At 53.4% G+C, this 20,053-nt stretch overlaps 2 protein-coding genes across 5 annotated transcripts in view; one reads left to right on the forward strand and one right to left on the reverse strand.

Annotated features, from left to right (window-relative positions):
• Positions 1-13,881, forward strand: part of PI4KB (phosphatidylinositol 4-kinase beta) — a 26,525-nt gene extending 12,644 nt beyond the window's left edge. For 2 of the 4 annotated variants that reach the window (XM_081112059.1, XM_081112060.1), the window contains 9 exons: positions 3,049-3,276; positions 4,081-4,308; positions 6,510-6,619; positions 7,177-7,281; positions 7,500-7,623; positions 8,673-8,938; positions 11,604-11,736; positions 11,982-12,102; positions 13,041-13,881. In XM_081112059.1, coding sequence (XP_080968185.1) covers positions 3,049-3,276; positions 4,081-4,308; positions 6,510-6,619; positions 7,177-7,281; positions 7,500-7,623; positions 8,673-8,938; positions 11,604-11,736; positions 11,982-12,102; positions 13,041-13,222 — 1,497 coding nt within the window. In that variant the 3' untranslated portion in view covers positions 13,223-13,881. Of the gene's footprint in view, positions 1-631; positions 677-3,048; positions 3,277-4,080; positions 4,309-6,509; positions 6,620-7,176; positions 7,282-7,499; positions 7,624-8,672; positions 8,939-11,603; positions 11,737-11,981; positions 12,103-12,650; positions 12,714-13,040 lie in introns of all 4 variants that reach the window. The other 2 variants (XM_081112057.1, XM_081112058.1) reach the window with 2 other exon arrangements.
• On the reverse strand, positions 13,857-19,593 carry ZNF687 (zinc finger protein 687). Its single transcript, XM_081112055.1, has 8 exons — positions 17,471-19,593; positions 17,151-17,329; positions 16,626-16,802; positions 16,373-16,535; positions 15,889-16,218; positions 15,673-15,785; positions 15,325-15,466; positions 13,857-15,198 (listed from the first exon to the last, which is right to left on the reverse strand). Exons 1-8 carry the CDS (start codon positions 19,580-19,582, stop codon positions 14,707-14,709), a joined length of 3,708 nt encoding a protein of 1,235 aa, XP_080968181.1. The 5' UTR covers positions 19,583-19,593; the 3' UTR covers positions 13,857-14,706.
• Positions 19,594-20,053: the final 460 nt, after the last annotated feature.

Consider the following 20,053-nt stretch of genomic DNA (forward strand, 5'->3'; position numbering starts at 1 on the left):
TAGATAGGAAGGGTATTCATCCTTTACTCCAGCAGCATCTAGCCCAGAGGTTTCATGCTCATGGGTCTGTGATACGCCTTGTCACATAATTTAAGGTTGGGTTGAGGCTTCCTAGGGTGATGCTGAGGCTGGTTAGAGAGGAGATACACCTGGCACTGAAAGTTTAGCTTTTCTGCTTCCTCCTTGACGTTTCCAAGAAGCTAGAGGAACACAGGATTTCCAGTGTGGGCAGTAAGGGGCCATGCAGCTTGTCAAATTCAGTCCCTCTGTGTGGCCTCCACAGAGAAGGGTTTGGTGAGAGCAGGGTTACCTCACTAAGGGTCCCAGCTTTAGGGTTTTGTCCTGGGAGGAAAGTTCCTGCAGGCAAGAAGGGAAGGGAAGAAAGTGAAAAACAGGCCGTTGTCTCTTCAACCCTCTGACCCCAGGTCTGAGCTAGCCTTCCAGCATCTTCCACAGTGCCATAACTCTGGGCAGGCGGCATTTCTGGGTTGACTTTCTTTCATTAAAGCAGAAAGGTAGAGCTACACAAGAGAAGAGGTATGATCCAAGTTGGACCTAAATTCTTTGCCTTTGTCTCTCTCCCCTCCCTCCCTGCCCCTTTCTTCTCCCCTTGCCCTCGGCCCTTTCCCAGGAGCTCTCCTCCAGCACCGAGAGTATTGATAACTCATTCAGTTCCGTAAGTGGGGCCAGGCTGGGACTGGGTGGCAGGCTCCCCCCATGGCCGCATTTCCTCTCCGTCCCCAGGTCTTCTAAGTCCCCAGGCCAAGGCTGGCGTGAAAAGGTGCCTTTTCTTCCTGGGAGATCAGCTCCTCCTTCCCAGGCCTCCCAGGCCTGGAGGAGTTCCCTGCCTGTCGCCAGTGCCCTGAGCCCAGGCTCAGTGGAGCTCAGTGATCCTTTTCCCAGGGACAGCTGGGATGCAGTGTGACTTAGCCCCCAGCTCCTGGGTCTCTAGATCAAACAGCTGGGAGAGAGGTAGAATTTACCCCTGGATTGATGCCAACAACTGCTTGGCAGAAACCCCCAGGATCCTGTTTCTCCCACCCAGGACCCTTTCCCCATGGCTTCTGCCATCAGACCATCAAATATTTATTCAGTGTTTTCTAAATGCTAGGCCCTGTGCTGGGGGAGCTGATTCCAAAAGCAAACAGGATTTGGTCTGAAGGAAAGTTTTACCTCCTCAGTCTTTTTCTTTTTAGCTTCAACCACATTTCTTCCAGGTCTGAGTTCTCCCCTTTCCCAGCTCCCTGCCCAGGATGTTCCTTAATCACTATTCTCCTTCCTTGTTGCCTCTGGAATAACTCCTGACCTTCTGGTCCTACAGGGTCTTGGACCTTGTTCCTGGGCAGAGACGTGAGAGGAAATGCTGGACCCTCTGGGAGTTTGGATGATTTTTTTTTAAACATTTTGTTTTTGATTTGTCTACCCAATCAGTTTTCTCTGTTCTGTGCTGATCCCCTTTCAATCATGATTCCTATTTCCTCCCACGTGGCAGAGCCTGTATTTGGAGGCCTGGGGTCACATTTCAGACATGCTCATGTGACGTAGGGGTCCCCAACCCAAATGCTGGTTTGAAGCTGGGAAGGAATTCTGTCTCTTTAATCTGAAATGACTATGAATTGGTTGGGGTGGAGGATCCTTGGAACAGTGACCATTTGCCACCTGAATGGGTCACTAGGGGATCAGAATGAATGAAGAAGCGAGTCTTCTTCCTTTCTTTCTCTTTCTCTGTTAGGCCCTGGAATAGTTCCAGGGACCACAGAAGCCTCATTCTATTGTCTTCCTGAATCTCTCTTCAACCCTGCCTCACAAAGCATTCGTGACTGATCCAGACACCCTGTCGCATTATTGTGGGGCGCCAGAGGCAGCCCCTTGCGGGGTAGAGGCTGAGAGATGAGCTTTTCCTTTGAACCTGGCTCTGCACACATGCAGAGGTGGGCCTGGTCCTGCTCAGCTTTCAAAAGAAGCTCTTTTTTGCAGTTTGAGGGAGTGAGGGTAGACATTCTCAATCAGGAAACTAAGCAAGACACAGAGAGGGAGGGAAACGTCTGGTGAGTGAAATACTGTTTCTGTGAACAGAGGAGATACTGTTCTTATCTAGCTGAGGGGAGACGAGGTTGGGAGCTGGGTGGCTACTTGATAAAATGCCCTTACGGTAGGAGGACTTAGGGAAAAGAGCCCCTCTTCATGTCTAGCTTAGTCCACCCCACCTCACCCCCCAGACTGACTGCCCTTTCTGGGGATGACTGAAGTGCCCGCATGCGGAGCCAAGCTCACAACAGGGAGCAAATCTGGGGACCCTTGTCCTGAGAAGGAGGGGAAGAGGACCCAAGGAGGAATCACAGAAAAGAGACAGGCCTTCAGGGCCATTGTTGAGGAGTGAAGGGAGCTATTGCTTTCCCCACCTTCCTGCCCACACCAGTCTCCCTCCGTCTGCTTTTTCTTTCCACATTGATCATCCCCTAATCCCAAATCTGCTCATCCTCTTCTCATCCCCTGCATGCGCATTGACCTCCTGTAAGAAATCGTGGGGTGGGCGGGGATGCCATGTAAAGCAACAGAAGTCATTTGAATGGAGTGAGTCCTCCTTTGAAAAGGGAGCTATTGACTTGGAGCTCCCCTCCCTAGCCTTGTGGGCTGGGGCTCTGCCAGGGATCCAGGTGGGGAGAGGGACACCCTCATTCTCAAGGTGGGTGAAGCACTTGAGGTATAAGCAGCTCTTCGCTCTGGAGTCCCGTATCCCCCACCCATCTTGAAGCCTTGGGACAGTTCCTGAGGAACTCGGGTCCAGGGAGGAGTGCGTCCCAGAGACCGGATTCACACTCCTTTACCCTCAGTAAACAGCTTGTGGGAAGGAATGTGCTGGCTCTTTTACCTGTTCCCAACTCAGTTTGCCAGGGGAGGGTGGAATCTACTAGGCTGAGAGGTAGCTCCTTCCCTGGGGTTCTCCAGACAGATCCCTGGCCTGAACGGCCAGGAGTGACTGAGTGGGAGGGCCACTTTTTGCTATGGTTTCTTTACCGTCTTTTACTTCACCCCATCCCTCTATAGCCTGTCAGACTAGCTCCTGAGCGAGAATTCATCAAGTCCTTGATGGCGATCGGCAAGCGGTTGGCCACGCTCCCCACTAAGGAGCAGAAAACACAGCGGCTGATCTCAGAGCTCTCCCTGCTTAACCATAAGCTCCCTGCCCGAGTCTGGCTGCCCACTGCTGGCTTTGACCACCACGTGGTCCGCGTGCCCCACACCCAGGCTGTTGTCCTCAACTCCAAGGACAAGGTAGGTGGGCTCCACTTCATGGTTGTTCAGGGTTCGTGTCTATGCCTAGAGATTCCCGACCAGCATCCTAGACTCCTTCCTGGTTCGTGTGCACATGTCCACCTTAACTTTACTCGTGGTTGTGATTCTGAGGCCCTCTTGTTCCCTGCTCGGGCCTTGTTTCTCTGGAACACAGCGGCCTGGTCTCTCCCGCTCACTTCTTGCCATGTCTCAGGAGAGTCACTCTCCACCTCTCTGCAGCCCTCTGTAACTCGTTGGCTTCGCAGATATAGCGACATTGGAGAAATATTTTGTTTCTAAGACTTTTTCTGAACAGAGGGGGCAAGGAGGAGGAGAGATTATGCCTTATTTACATTGGAGAGAATGAGCTAAGTTGATCTGCTGGTTGGAATAGTATTAAAGGTTCAGGTTTTTCTTTTAGAAGTAGTGAAGATAGAGCCCTGCTTGACACACTGTCCCGCTCTTTCACGGTCTTTGTGTCTTTAGGACAAGCCCCGAGAGGCTTCCACGCCTCTCTGATGGGTTGTAATTGATAGTTTGGAATGGTTTGCCCAACTGCATCATGTACACATTTTGAAACTCAGCTGAACCATTTGAAGACTTGGGTGCACTCTCTCACCCAAATTCTTTATATAGGTGTTCATAGGACAAGTTCCTCCCCAATATGGCATTCACAGTGTCAGAGGACTGATGATTGCGGGTTGAAGGTAGTAGCGGGCAGCAGGAAGAACTGTGTTAACAGAGTTGCGATTTGGGGGACAGTGGTGCAGGTGAATTGCAAATACTGTCCTCACTTTCTCCCAGGCTCCCTACCTGATCTATGTGGAAGTCCTTGAATGTGAAAACTTTGACACCACCAATGTCCCCGCCCGGATCCCTGAGAACCGAATCCGCAGCACACGGTCCGTAGAGAACCTGCCCGAATGCGGCATCACCCATGAGCAGCGGGCAGGCAGCTTCAGTACTGTGCCCAACTATGACAACGATGACGAGGCCTGGTCCGTGGACGACATAGGCGAGCTGCAGGTGGAGGTGAGGGAACTCACAGAGGTAATACTGGGGCACAACACCTATTCTCCAGGAGCTTCTGGTGTATTTGAGACAACACCCTGAGGCAGGCTGAGGCAAGCGCACAAATGAGAGGGGCAGGTAGTGTTGGGTATGAAAGGGGAAAGCTCTGAACAGCTCTAGTCTGGAGCAGATTCAGGTAGAGCTCATTTTCCAGCAGGAATGTAGGTTAAATGTAAGGAGGAATTTCTAAGCTGAGGAAAGAGAAAGAAATTTAATCAAAATATTTATTGAACACCTGCTATATAAACTTGTTTTAGAAAAGCAGAGAATGGTAAATTATACATTCGTTCATTCACTGAAGAACTGTTTATGGAGGGCCTTCTTTGTGCCAGCCCTGAATGCCGTGTGCTAGTGAACAAGACTGCCTGCAAGGAGCTTCTGACCTGACTGGAGAGAGTAGAAGACTGGCCAGTAGTGTGGTGTGACCCAGGTTATGCTGGAGAGGATGGGAATTATGGGAGCACTTGATGGTGGGGGTAGCACTTAGTCCAGACTTGGGGTTGGACACACCCCAAAAGATTTCCTCAAGGAAGTAATATCTCAGTTGAGGCCTAAAGATGGTTTTGAATTACCTATTCAGGCAGAGGGGTCAGCACATGCAATGACTGGAAGACGAGAGAGCTTGGCTCGTCTTAGGACCTGGAAGAAATTTTGTGTGATGTGTGAAGTGGTGACAGATGAGGCTAGAGAGGCCAGCATGGGCCAGATTGGAGGCAGGATCCTGGAAGCTGTGGGAAGAAACTTAAACTTGATTCTGGGTTGTACGAAGCCAGGGGAGGATTTTTTGTAGGTTTGTGACACAACTTTGGGGAAAGACAGGCTGTCCTTGAGCTTACAGTCCAGTTAAGAAGATTGGACACAGGCATTTAAGATAACAAGGCAGTGTACAATAAGTGATGAATGGAGTTGAGGAGAAATGCTCTGGTACAAAAGAAAGGAAGGGACTTGATAGAGGGAGAAGGGGAGATTAGATTGAAGAAATGGTCTTGGACCCTAGTCTGGAGGGAGTCTGTTCTGGACCTTAAGGGAGAATAGTAAATGCATCCCTGGCCTTGGGAGCTCTCAGTATAAGACTGAAAGTTCTGCCTGGCCGGTGTGACTTAGCAGTTGAGCATCGACCCATGAATTAGGAGGTCAGAGATTAATTCCCAGTAGGGGTAGGGTTGTGGGCTTGATCCCCAATAGGGGCGTGCAGGAGGCAGCTGATTGATGATTCTCTCTCATCACTGATGTTTCTATCCCTCCTCCCTTCCTCTCTCTGAAATCAATTAAAAAAAAAGTTCTGCCTTCTGTGAGGGTCACAGCAGTGATTTGCAAACTTGAGTGTGCTGGGAGTCTTCTACAGAATTTGTTAAAAATCCAGACTTCCAGCCTGGCTGGAATGGCTCAGTTGGCTGGAGCGTCATCCTGTATACAAAAAAGGTTGCAGATTCTATTTCCAGTCAGGGCACACACCTGGGTTGCGGGTTCAATCCCTAATCAGAACACACATGGAATCGATGTTTCTCTCTCACATCAATGCTACTCTCTTTCTCTCCCTGTCCCTCTCTCTCTCTTCCTTCCTCTCTCTAAGCAGGTCCTTGAGTGAGGATTACAAAAAAAAAAAAAAAAAAAAAAATTCAGCCGTGGTTGGTTTGGCTCAGTGGATGGAGCATCAGCCTGTGGACTGAAGGGTTCCGGGTTTGAGTCCAGTCGGGGGCACATGCCTGGGTTGCAGGCTTGATCCCCAGTGTGGGGCATGCAGGAGGCAGCCAGTCAATGGTTCTCTCTCATCATTGATGTTTCTATCTCTCTCTTCCTCTCCCTTCCTCTCTGAAATCAATAAAAATATATTTAAAAAATAAATAAATAAAAAATTCAGATTTCCAGATCCATTCCCAGTAATTTTAATCCAGATTGATGGTTCCATATGGGAATATGGTTTTAGTAGCATTCAGATGTTTGAGAAACACCACTGAAGGGCCTATGTGAGTGCCTCGGCAGTTTGGGGTCCAAGTGATCAGGATGATATGTAACCAGGGGAGGGTTTTTGGAGCAGACTTAGGAAGAGGGGAATGATCATAATCTGCAGATAGTAAACACTCCAGGTGATCTGTGGAGGAGGTGAAAGAAGCGAGACCTGTGCCTAGCGCTTCTGACCTACCATCCCCTGCTCTCCCCAGCTCCCTGAAGTGCACACCAACAGCTGTGACAACATCTCCCAGTTCTCTGTGGACAGCATCACCAGCCAGGAGAGCAAGGAGCCTGTGTTCATTGCAGCAGGGGACATCCGGTATGGCCAGACCACACTGCCTCTCATTTTTCATCCCTCTTTAAGGCTCTGCCTGTCTCTTTCTCCTCTTCTGTCAGCCTGTGTCTTTCCCTTTCCTCTCTCTTTACTCTGTCCTTGTTCTGAGGCCACCAAACTTGAGGCAGTGAAGGGGCAGGTGGAGAAATTATTAGGCTACTACAGAAAGAAATTAAATGTTAAAAGGTCTCCAAAGGGATGAAAGCAGCAGAGGGAGGAATTAAAGCAGCGTTTCTCAGAGTGGGTCCAAGGATTCACATGTCAGAATCGGAGAGATCTTGTTGAAAATGCAGATGCTGGAGCCACAGCTGTTTTGAACCAGAATCTTGGTAAAGGAATGGGAGGGCCTGGTGATTATCATGATTCCAAACCATCAGGTTAGCAAAAAGGTATCAGTGGCGTGTGTCCTCCACGAGTCTCTCAACCCAGGTTTCTCTCTGTGCCTAGAATCAAGGAAATAGTGCAGGCAGTGCTGCCACAGACAGGGACATGAGGCTCTGGGGTAACTCCTCCAAGCAAATGATACCATTTCTTCCTGCTAGACGGCGCCTTTCGGAGCAGCTGGCTCACACCCCCACAGCCTTCAAACGAGACCCAGAAGACCCTTCTGCAGTTGCTCTCAAAGAGCCCTGGCAGGAGAAAGTGCGGTGAGTTGGGTGGGAGGCAGCTGTCTCTAGACCTCTCAAAGCTTGGAGACAACTGCAGGAACTCACTGCACCATCCCAGTGTCCACTGGGCTCCCCCCAAATCCATCATGCCCCCAGGCAGCCCCAGTCCTTGCCTTATGGGGAGTTGGATTTGGATTTTTGGTAGAAGCTGTGTCTCTGTCATCACCTCTTGACACCTTTTGCTTCTCTTTATGCAGGCGGATCAGAGAGGGCTCTCCCTATGGCCATCTCCCCAATTGGCGGCTCCTGTCAGTCATTGTCAAGTGCGGGGATGATCTTCGGCAGGAGCTGCTGGCCTTCCAGGTGCTGAAACAGCTGCAGGTAAGACAGGGAGAAGGAAGGGGAGTCAGCTCACTGCAGCCCACCTGAGGGGACCACACAGGCTGTTCAAAGGAACTCTGCTGAGGACAGCTTCCTGCTCAGGTCTAAACTGGATGTAGATTAAACTAAAGCTGGTGCTTTCTTCCCTATTGTACTCCCCCTGCAAGTATAGCCACAGAACACAGCTCCACAGCAACCTCTTGTGGCCCTTTTGTGATTTGCACCCGTTCTGATTCCCAAACTTCAGGGTGCTGGCTTTGTCCTTTAGTCAGAAACTCCCAAGTGAAAAACTCATAGCCACAGGCAGCAGTATGGTGATTGCCAGAGAGAAAGAGGGATGGGCGGAGGTAGAAGAGGTTACAGGGGGATAAATTATGATGGAAGGAGACTTGACTTTGGGTGTGAACACACAGTACAATATACAGTTGATATATTACGGAATTACACCTGAAACGTATGTAATTTTATAAACCATTGTCCCAGACTTGGTGGCCTTTCAGTCCATCAAGTGAGTAAAACCCATTGAGGATGAGGGAGTTTTTAAAGAAAACCTATATAATTTTATTAACCAATAAATTCAATAAAATGAATAAATAAAAACTCCCATCTGGTCTTCGTAAATGGGTTGCAGTGTGCTGAGATGTCAGTCCCCTGAGCCTCTGGGTTGGTCACCTGCCAGCAGCTTCACCTGTTTAATCCAGTTCTTTATACAAATATTTTCATTTTTTCGAGAAGCTTTCTGTGGACCTAAATTCTTTTCCCTGTTCCTTGAATTTGAATTAATAGCTCCCACTCTCGCTGCTTGGGTGGTTTCCTGTTCTGCCTTCTGGGGACTATCTACCTATGAGATGCCTTTCCCCATATACCTCCCTGTGTCTTGTCAGAACCTGGATTTTCTTTAAAAACTCCCTGGTCCTCAGTGGGTTTTACTCACTTGATGGACTAGAATCCAAGGCCACCAGGGCTGGGAACTTCCAAGGTTAGGGATAGAGGGCTTTCGCCCCTCCCCCAACTTGAATGAAAGATGATGGTCCTGTGTCTCCTCACAGTCCATTTGGGAACAGGAGCGAGTGCCGCTGTGGATCAAGCCATACAAGATTCTTGTGATTTCGGCTGACAGTGGCATGATTGAACCAGTGGTCAACGCTGTGTCCATCCACCAGGTGAAGAAACAGTCACAGCTCTCCTTGCTCGATTACTTCCTTCAGGAGCATGGCAGTTACACCACTGAGGCATTCCTCAGTGCCCAGCGCAATTTCGTGCAAAGTTGCGCTGGCTACTGCTTGGTCTGCTACCTGCTGCAAGTCAAGGACAGGTAGGTAAATTCCTGACCCTCATCCTAACCTTTTTTCCAGGGTTATCTCTGTCCCTTCACGTGTAGTTTTCGTATACTCACCACCACCTTCCACTGCCAAGACGTAAAAGATGAGACAAACAACATGTTTTAAGCAGAGACAGACATGTTCACGTGCCATTAAGCCAAAGAGACAGACTGACAAGTACTAGGGTAAAGGAGCGAGATACGAAGGATTTATGGGGAGAAGCAAGGGTTTGAATGAGCAGGCTCTTAAAAGGATGAAGGAGAACGAGGGCAGAGGAAGCTGTGGGGGAAGGACACAGAGTCCAGAGGAATAAGTCAGTGTGAGTAACACCTGGGCTCCTGGCTCTGACCGGGGAGCTCACTCAGTTGGTTAGAGTGTTGTCCCAATACTCCAGGGTTGTGGGTTCGATCCCCAGTCAGAGCACATACAAGAATCAACCAATGAATCCTCTCTCCCCCTACCCCCTTTCTCTCTCTAGAATCAATAAATAACAAAAATTACAAATTTTAAGAAAAGTTTGGGCTTTGCGGCCTGGCAGGAGAAGAGCAGGGATGTCAGACAGGTGAGCAGAGGCCAGACTAGAAGCACCTGCACAGGGAGGCTGAGGGACTGTACTTGGCAGGTGAGGAATGGCATGACCCAGTCTTTGTTTACTGAGTGCACCCTGTGGTACTGAGTGAGGTTGGGTCTAGTTAGGCCTTTAAGCAACAAAGCAGGAGGTAATGAGTCCTGACCCGAGGGAGGTGGTAGTGACTGAGAGCAGAAAGGAGAAGATAGATATGAGAGGCATGGTGGAGACAGAGTTGAAACTCCCAACCCTGAAATCCCCTTTTATTCCAACATACAATTTTCAAAACGTTTAAGTATTTATTGCTTTCCCCAGAGCTGCCATTTCCAGTATCACATGACCGTTCTGAGGCCCAGCTTCCCACATAGGTGAACAACACAGCGTACAAAAATAATTCCACCCAGACGTGACTCAGGGTCTGCATCCTGAATGCTCCTGTGAGTTGCACCTCACGGGCATGGGCAGCTGCCCTAGGAAGGCAGAAATACAGTGGCCTGAGCTTTCAGAGCTCCCGGACATGGTAGCACTTTAGGATCTAGCCAGCAGAGCAGCTTGTCAGAAAGCTAGCATCTATTACTAGTAAGTGCATGCTGCGGCCTGACGTGCTTTATTGAAACCAGCTGAAAACAGTCAGACAGGTGTTTCCTATGAGGGGACTGGCGGTCAGAGCTTTCAGAACCTGCGCTCACTCCATCTGGTCAGCCCTACAAATGAGTCCCGTGGAGGCTTTACATTTGAGGGCTGAAGGAACATGTAATTGTTTATAAGGAATTTGTTTACGAGCTTTAGACCAGTGGTTCTCAATCTGAGCTGCACATTAGAATCACCTGGGAATCTTTTTAAAATTCTGATTTCTGGGCCTCATCCTCTGGAAATTCTGTTTCGTTGTTATGGGGTGGGGCCACAACATGAGTAACTTTAGACTGTCCCTAAGAGTCAGGGTTTTGAATCGAGGGCACAGCCTAGAACTGAGCCGCAGGTTTGAGTAAATGGGGGCAGGGAAGCAGGTGCTGGTCAGGCCTGTGGCTTTCCTTCAGGAAGATATTTGGAAGGTCAGAGTTCATCCTTTAAAAAAGGAGGAGAGGGGAACAGGCAGCTGAGAAACCTTTAATAGTAACTCAAAAAAGAATAGATGTAGTCAAGCCCTGAATGGAATCAGCCAGTGGAAGGAACTGGCAGCACTGCCCAGGGCTCCGCAGTGGAAGCAGGTTAGGATCTTGAACTGCTTCAGAATGAGGGCCCCGCCATCCGCTGTTAGAGAGCCCCTCACTGCTCGGGGCCTTCGCTCAAGGTGTTTCCTCACCTGTAAAATGAGAGTGTGCCTTCATGGCTAAATTTGTAGTGCTTCCCAGAGTAGAAAGGACTCAGGTGGGACTGGCTCTCTTTCTGTCCCTCCTTTTTGGCCACTCAGACCAACCCCGGAGAAGGTGGCCTCAGACCTGGAGCTCAGCCTAACAAAGCCTCTGTTGACACTGAGGCTGGTTATCCTGAATGGGCCAGGCCTCACGTGCTTAGCATGTTCATTGTTCCTCCTCCTGCTCGTTATTCATGTCGGGGTCACAGACCTGGACTCATCTTTACTCTCTTCTTCCTGCAGCTGGCTCATCATTTCTTACTGGGGTGACTTATCAGGTAGTTAGAACTCGCCCTTGAAGCCCCCACATTATTTTACATTTAAACTCTTCCCAGCCTGCCACTCCCTTCTGGTGGGGCTCACAGGTAAAACGGTTCTGATTGAGGCCCCTGAGCCAACTGCTTGGCCTCTGTGACAGCTGGTGGGAGCCTCAGAGGCTTTCTTCCCTTGCTTCTGGGTTTTCTACTAGGTTGGGATCAGTTTGGGTGATAGAATTACAATCTTAAACTATTAAGCTGTCAGTAAAAGCGATTTCAGACCCCACAGCCTGTTAGCAGCTTACGTGCCCGATTTCCCGTTTCTGTTGCTGCTTTAGGCCGCAGGTTGGACGGAGTTATAGGCAGCAGGAAACATGGCAGGGGACTTCCCCGCCCGGTGTCATGTGGCCAGTGTTTCAGCTTGAGGCTGCCACCTCACACTGACTATACTGCCTCTTCCTCTCCTTTGCCCCCCTCAGACACAATGGGAACATCCTTTTGGACGCAGAGGGCCACATCATCCACATTGACTTCGGTTTCATCCTGTCCAGCTCTCCCCGAAACCTGGGCTTTGAGACGTCAGCCTTTAAGCTGACCACAGAGTTTGTGGACGTGAGTCAGGAAGGAGAGGTGCCTCACTGTGTTCTTTCTCTGTCATGGGAGTGGGCTCCCCCCAAATTACGGACAAACAGAACAGAAATGGCAGTAAGTCAGGGTGAGGCTGGTGTCCTGGGAGGCTTCCTGCCTGCTGAGAGAGTTGGGAAGTAGTGGGGTTTGGCATGTTTGCCCTGATGGAGGGAGTTCTGGCTGGGGGTAGGCTGAGCCCTTATACCTACAACTTTCTCCTCCCCTCACAGGTCATGGGCGGCCTGGATGGTGACATGTTCAACTACTACAAGATGCTGATGCTACAGGGGCTGATTGCTGCTCGGAAACACATGGACAAGGTGGTGCAGATCGTGGAGATCATGCAGCAAGGTGGGGCTGGGGCGAGGCAGGTGTGGGGACAGGGCTGTGCCCAGCATGGAATTTCTAGGAAGTACATTCTACCTCAAGACACCAGGCAGGCAGAGGTTCCCAGCTCTGACCCAGTGCCGTTTCTCCTTCGGGACATGCCTCCTGACAGAGCTAGGTCCTGGGATGGACGGGTGGAGGCCCCAGAAACTACCTCCTCGGAGAGAAGAGTCTCATCTCCAGCCTCTTGGTCCCTCCCACCACTCAGCTCTTCACCAGCTCAGGTGTTTCCAGTCACCACTTCCCTCCCCGCTGGGCTTTGACCTCCAATTGCCCTGTCCTCAGGCCCCTTCTTTGTCCTGATACTCATCCCTCCTGCTCTGAGATTAGTTCCTCACCTGTCACCTATCCATTCTCACTGTCCTATCCTCACTGCGTCATCTAGTCTTTTGTCCCGTCACTCCCAGCCTTCTGGGCCCTTGTCCTAACCCCACTCCTTAGGGGTGCAGTATACACCCATTCTGAGCAGCCAGTCTCCTCCTCCTCCTCCCCACCCCACCCTCACCCCACAGGTTGTCGCCGTTGCTCAGGAGCACCCCTGTCTGGCCCCATGACGACGGTGGCCCAGGTCATCTGTGAGTGTCAGAAGTAGCATAGGCAGAGCCCTCCAAACCAGATAAGTGCCCAGCTCAGGGCCCATTCCCCAAGACCTTTTCCCAGCCTTCCTCTGGGTCCTAAGACTCTGCCCACTCAGCTATTACTGGGGGAGATGTGGTGTTGGCCCCCTGCCCTCCTCTACCCTCATGCCCTCACCTATAGAGGGGTTTTGGAGCGTGGCATGAGGATGGGTGCAAGCAGAATTGCATCCACATGCTCAGGGGTCTCTAAGGTCTTGCTGTGGCTGTTACCACTGGCCCTCCCTCCTTTCCGCCCATGACCCTCTGCCCTTCCTGCCCCCCCAGGTTCTCAGCTCCCTTGCTTCCACGGCTCCAGCACCATCCGCAACCTCAAGGAGAGGTTCCACATGAGCATGACCGAGGAGCAACTGCAGCTGCTGGTGGAGCAGATGGTGGACGGCAGCATGCGGTCCATCACCACCAAGCTCTACGATGGCTTCCAGTACCTCACCAACGGCATCATGTGACACCCTCTCAGGCCCCAGCGCGGTGGGGCATTCAGGGGACCCTCCCTGGGAGAAACCCCAAACCAGGAAACACCCACCCACCCACCCACCCACGGGAAATGGAAGGCAAGAAATACAAAGGATCATGTGGTGACTGGAGAGCTTGCCAGGGGAGAACCAGCTGTGGGGTCCAGGCTTGCTGGGGCTTCCCTGCCCCCTGTGGTGTCAGTATTACCACCTGAGGGACCCCAGGACTCACTGCCCCCCAGAGGAGAGAGGTGACAAATGTGAGGGCACTGGGCCTTTCTTCTCGCCAGGGTCCAAGAGGTTCTTTCCACAGGCCATCTTCTTAATCTGTTCTAGGTCCCAGGAAGGGGAAGAGTGGGTTCTTGGTACTTACAATTTGATCCTGTGGTTCGCCTTTGGCCATGCTGCTGCCTGACTGTTCCTCCCAGGACTGACTCCTAGCCTGAGGTCCCCTTGGCAGGTGGGCTCTGGCACAGGGTCCTGTCCTTGCTGAGTCCCCATCACAGAGACCAGGAGGGTTATCACAACCCCTCCCCTACAGAGGGAACTGGCCTAGCCACAGGGAATTCCTTGCCCTGATCCCTTCCCACATCCAGGGAAATAGCTCTCAATTTTTTAATTTTTGTTTGAAATAAAGTCCTTAGTTAGCCATGTGTCATTTCTGAGTTGTATTTTTGGGGGGGTGGGGGTGAATGTAAGTGAATAGATGTACCACACAGAACAAGGTGGAAGAAGACTGCATTTTCCCTACCTGTCTCCGTCAGTACCACTTTTTCCCAGAGAAAGGCCTCCCTAGATTTGACTCTCACCCCCCTCCATCAAGTAAGTCTACATTGTCCCAAGTCACATCAAAAAGAGCCTGAATGGGGATTAAACCACAAGCAGTTTTAATGGTCTGGGTTTCTTCTTCCCATTTCCCCCACTGTTAGTATTATTACTACAAGAATAAAGGATTCCTGAGAGCCTGTCCCCAACTCTCCCTGGGCCCCCTTGACAGGACTCATCCCTACCAACCCCCCTGGATTTCTGGGGGTGGGGGGAAAAACAAGTGAAAGGCACTGTAGGGGTGGGGGGCTTGAGTGCCAGGGAATGTAAGGGGTGGTGCTAGGGCAGGGCCAGGCCTGAAGTCCGCCTGCAGGGGCTGTGGAGTGTGACTGCGGACACTGGTCTCTTCTTGGACCTGTCTAGCAGGCCTAGAAGTCCCGTCCTCCCGGTCCCACGCGGGCTGCAGCAGGAGCATAATTAGTGTTGGGCTAAGAAAGGAAGAATGGAGGGCCCCCTCTTCTAGGATCCAAGGGCCAAACCCACAGTGGGGACTGCAAGTAACTATAATGCTCAAGTCTGTTGTCTCAGGGGCCAGGGGGGAGGAGTTGAACAAAATGTGAATTATATGAAACTCCCCAGCCTGGGGACCAGGCAGCAGCAGTGACCCAGGCTCCCAGGGAAGGGGGAGGGGGCCAGTCAGTCCAGGTCTGGGGCTAGTTGTCCCCACTGACTCCTTGCCGAGCCCTGATGAACGCCATGCCGTGAGTGCGGAAATGGGTCTTGAGGTTGAGAGGGCTGTCACAATTCTTGCCACAGACTTTACAGGTCAGTGGACCTGCAGAAGCAGGCAAGGGTGAATCTGCACCCTCTGGATCAGACCTCAGTTGAGGGGGCGCCTCTTCCTCCCCATCCCCCACACCCAGGGCACTGGCACTACCCACACCCCGTTTCTTCTTATGGCTGATGAAGCGGTGCCGGCTCAGGGAGCCAGGGGAGGCAAAGCATAAGCCACAGTCGAGGCACTGCTGGGTCCCACCATCCACCCTCAGCCCCACCATGAGGCTCTGCTCCACTGAGCCCCCGCTCCGGTAGCGCAGGGGGCCTCCCGACCCGGGTCCACCCCTGGGGGACTTGGCTGGAGGTGTGGTGCTGTCAGGCTCCTCACTGCAAGAGTCAGAGGACTGCCGACGCTTCCGTCCTGGCCCCTGGAGAAGATAGTGAAGAACTGGGCCTCCCCATCACCCCAGTGACCCTGGCACCCCCACCTAGCTTGCGGAGGCCAGTCTATAACTCTGCAGTTCCCACACCTCTAACCCAGCAGGGGGGCTTACCTGGGCTCTGGCACCGGCGCCCCGAACCACAACACTCCCCCGGCCAGGAGACTGGTCCCCGAGCGGCAAGCCGTGCCGCACCTGGACGTGTTTCTCCAGGATGAGGCGGCTGCTGAAGGTGCGTTTTCCTTCCGTGCAATACCTAGAGGGGAGGGTGCGCGGGTGGGTGCCGAGGGCACAGCCCAACGACCAAGGCCAGTGGCTCGAGAGGAGGACTACAGAGCTTCAACCCTTAGTCACGTGCACAGAGGCAGCTGGGAAAAGGCTTTGGGGGGCCGGGAAGGGGCAGGGAATGGGAGGGGTCACCTGATGGGCAGAATCAGGAAGGGGTAAGAAGAAAAGGGTTACCTGCATGGGTAAACTCGCTTGATACCCTCATGATTGACCCTGACGTGGCGCCTCAGGCTGGGCGCAGAACAGAAGGATCGCTCACACAGGCGACAGGGAAACTTTTTCACTGACTAGGAGAGCAGGGAGAGGAACCTCAGAGCCAGGCTTGCAGGACCGAGCCCCACTGCCACATAGGACAACCCCAAGGCTGCCCCTCCAGCCCATCTTGCTCACCTTGCCATGCTCCTTCTTCATGTGAGCCACATACTCATCCCGCTCCGGGAACCAGGAGTGACAAAGGCCACAGGTCCAGCCTCCAGGGCCCCCGCCCCCACCCTTGCTGCCTTTGTTCCCTAGATCCCGCCGGGGCCGTTTGGGTGGACAAGGAGGCTCTGGGGAGCTGGGTGGGTCCTCTTCTGTAGAGGAAGACAGCTCCTCTATAGGGGGAGCTGCTCCTCCCGGAGACACAGCCAGCTCCTCAGGCTCAGCTTTAGGGGTCAGAAGAGTATCCGCGGCCCCTTTCCCAGCAGTCTCCTCTCCCGAGCGACCAGACTGATGGGTGTTCTGTGAGAGGGAGACAAGGGGGATGGTGGCTGTGGGGAGAGCGTGGCTTTGCCACAGTCCTTGTTTTCCCCTCCCCCTCTTCCTGAAGGTTATGTGACCCTTGCACCAGGTCAACACAGCCGAGCAACCCCACTCCAGCCCTTGACTCCTGTACCTTGAGATGGTCCAGCATGGTCCTTTTTTGGGCAAAAAGCAGAGGACAAGACGGGCACTTGAAGACACTGACGCGCTGGGGCAGCAAGTGCTGGTCGAAGTGTGAGGAGAGGAGGGGCTTGTGAGTGAAGACCGTGTCACACATGGCGCACTTGTAGATCATCCTGCGCAGGTGGAGAGGACAGTGCAGACACCTGCCCCTTCAGGGCCCCACCGCCCTGGCCCAGCCCTCGGCACCCCATCCCCGGGCTCACTTGGCCTGCTGCGTGGGGAAGCTGGGATGCTGGGTGTAGAGGTGGGCGTTGGCGCTGGGTGCAGACTTGAAGGCCATGGGGCAGATGGGGCACTTGTGGAAAACCTCGCAGTGTGACGTCTGGATGTGGGACTTGATGGAGTTCACACCCCCAAACACCACTGCACAGCTGGGGCACCTTTAGGGAGGACATGGGAGGCGTGCTGGTGAGGTGGGCCATCTCCATGCCCTCCCCACCCCACGCTCATCCTCAAGGACTGGGTGGACTTTGAGAAGCTAATGGGTGGTGAAGCCTGAGCCAGGTGGGGGCAGGAGGGAGCTGCAGAGACAATCCCCCGGGAGGTCCATTGAGGCAGAGCTGGAGCTGCAGAGGGGGCGCTGCTCTGTGTCTGCCAGGACACCAGGGCCACGGGCCTGAGCAGGAAAGATGGGGCTCTCTCGAGACCATCTGAAAGGTTGGTGCTAGGAACCATGAGACCTGCAAGGGCATGAGGGAGTGTGGAGATACTATGGGAAGAAGAGGCACCTGTATCCTACACGGCGAGAGAAGTGCAGACAGGCCTCCCGGAGATGGGTCTGAAAATTCGCCTGCAGGAAGTTGCCCCCACACTCAGGGCAGACGTGGGGAGGTCGATTCTTATGCATGCGCTGGTGGGCACTGAAGCTGCAGCGATTGGGGAGCATCATGGGGCAGGTTGGGCACACCTGTCAAAAGGGTGAAACAAGGTGAGTGCGGGAGGAGAGGCTTGTCCCCCATTACTTCTCCTAACCAAGCCCCTCGCACCTTCCCACGTGCTATCTCCTGGCTGTCCCCTTTCCCAGGAAGGGCAGTGAAAGGCAACTCACATTGCTGGAGGCCCCAGGGGCAGGGGGCCCAAGCTGCTGGAAGTGGGCAGCCATGCCAGCCTTGTCCCGGCACTGCTCCTTGCACTCCAGGCAGCGAAAGCACGTGTAAGCAGAGGTGGCAGGGGCAGCAGGTGGCTCAGCCGAGAGCGGCAGCACAGGGGCCTCAGCAGCAACTGTAGAAATGGCGAAGGTGGCGATGGCCCCATCACCCTTGCCCAAGGCAGATAAGACTGGAGGTCCGAGGGCAGATGGGACAGCCAGCAGGGGCGTGATGTCCGGCTGCCCCACCATCTGGTCCAGGGCTACAGGCCTCATGACCAGGTGTGAGCACTGCATGACAAGCCCCTTGTCCTTGTGCTCCCGGGCGTGCAGCAGCAGGCTGCACTTGTTGAAGAAGACCAGGCGGCGGGCACAGTGGTTGCAGGTGACCTCGATGCGCATGCTCCGGCGGTCATAGTGCCGCGCCAGGCTCTTCTCCAGCGAGAAGGCATCGCCACACTCGAGGCAGCGGTAGCCCGTTGGAGGCAGGGCCAGCCCGGCCTCGGCAGGTGGACTCAGGTTCGGCCGGTAGGCAGGCAGCAGGTTCTTGCCGTTGAGGATCTTGTTGAAGGCCTCCACCAGGCTGGACTGGGTCCGTGAGATCACTGTGCCGCCCCCGGCACCTGGCACGGTGGTCGGCTTGGAAGGCTGCACTATCACCACCGAGGCACCGTTCACCTTCTGTCCCCCTATCCCCAGCCCTATCCGCCCCTCGACCTTGGGCAGGGCTTGGGGCACCAGTCCCAGCACATTCTTAGCAATTGTCTTAGGGCTGGTGGCAGTGCCCCCAGGCAGAACCACCGCTTTGCGGGCCACGCTGGCCGCCATCAGCATGGCAGTGCTTGCGTTCTGGAAGGTGGCCACAGGCAGCACCGTGCCCTTCAGCCTCGTGCCGTCACCCAAATGCACGTTCACCACTTTCGGACTCTCAGGAGTCAGAACCGCAGAGGACAGCTTTAGGAGGTTAGCCTCGGCTAGAAAGGTCCCCTCGGCCAAGGGGGCAGGGGGACCAGGGTCTGAAGGGACCCGGGTTACAGTCCTTGTGATATTCCCACAGGATGTCTTAATGGTCTTGATCCGCACCTTGAGGGGCCTGGAAGAGTTGGAGGAGGCAGGGGAGTCATTGCTGTCCTCGTCAGCAGCCTCAGCTCCACTGGAAGGGCTCTGGGGACTTGCTGGGGGAGACTTGTCCACTGGCCCCTGATCCTCTTCTTCCTCCTTTAGGGGCTGACCGCTGGGCACTTTGGGGGAGGCAAGAGGGCTCTGATGCCCTGGAGATTGCTTGAAGAAGGGCATCCCAGCAACATGGGGAGGTGAGGGGCTGGCAGGGATGCCTGCAGCCTCAGGGCTAGAGCCTGAATCTAGCCGGGCTATGCCCTGGGGATGAAGGGGGCTGCCGCTGTCCTGCTTCAGAGCGCCCAGCGGTGGGGGAGAACCAGGTGGCAGAAGTGGGGGGCCATTCTCCTCAGCCAGCTCAAAGGGAGAGGGGAAAGGAGGGGGGGTCATGGTCCCTTCCGTCAGTGGGGAGGGCACAGAGGAAGGCAGGGGATCAGGGTGCTCCCCTGGCTCAGGCTCAAAATGAGCGAAGAGGTCCAAAGTTGCTTTGCCTTCTATGGCTTTTTCTTTCCAGGTACCTCCACTGGGAGGAGTTGGAGAGTGGGGGTTTCCTGGAAGGGATGGCTCAGGGCCCCCAAAACCATTCTGCATCAGATGAGGCCCCACAGGTTCTTCCTTAATTGTACCCCCAGCCCGGGCCCCTTCCCCTCCTGAAGTTGCAACCAGGGACTCAGACTGCTCAGGGCACACAGTGTTCTTGACAATGACGCTGACCACTGAGATGTCCCCCGACGACAGATCATGATCAGAGGCCTGGGTTGAGACTCCAGGGTCATCTCCAGCAGCTGCTGCTGTTGCTTCTCCAGGTTCACCCTCTACACTGGGTTCTGGCTTCCCCGCGCCTCCTGGCCCCTCATTTTCTTCTGGCCCAGAGTGGATGGCTTCATTGGCATCAATGTCGGGGATGTCAAAGGCAGCAAGGAGGTCGTCAAAATCAGGGGTTTTCATGTCTCCCATGGCGGCAAGTCCCAGACCTGATGAAAAGAGGAAGAAGAGAGAGAAACTGCAATCACTGGAAGCAGGAACCCGGGACCTCCTCCCTCAGCGTCTCCACAGTTCTCTCCTCTCAGAAACCCATGCACACTGTGACTGAGGCACACCTCCATCAGAGTGCAAATCCTAGAGAGTTCGTAGAGGCGCTTGGTTTGCCAAACCCTAAAATAGGAAGAAAGGTGGTGTGCACATCCATAGAAGACACCAAGATCCAGAGAAAGCAGAGGGAAAGACTTCTCAGAAACACATATACACAAGATAAGAGTAACAGAGACGGAGAGAGTTCAGTGTATCTTGGTTGAAAGCACCTAAGCCCCTCCTGTGTCCAGTCCGTTAGTTACTACTATTCAGGGGGAGCAGACACATGCTCTAGGTGTGAGAGCTCATTCATGGCAGCACGGTCTCCATTCATATTCTTTCTATATTTCATTGATT

The sequence above is a fragment of the Myotis nattereri genome, assembly GCF_964212035.1.
Source record: "Myotis nattereri genome assembly, chromosome: 18".
In the NCBI taxonomy this organism is placed as follows: Eukaryota; Metazoa; Chordata; class Mammalia; order Chiroptera; family Vespertilionidae; genus Myotis; species Myotis nattereri.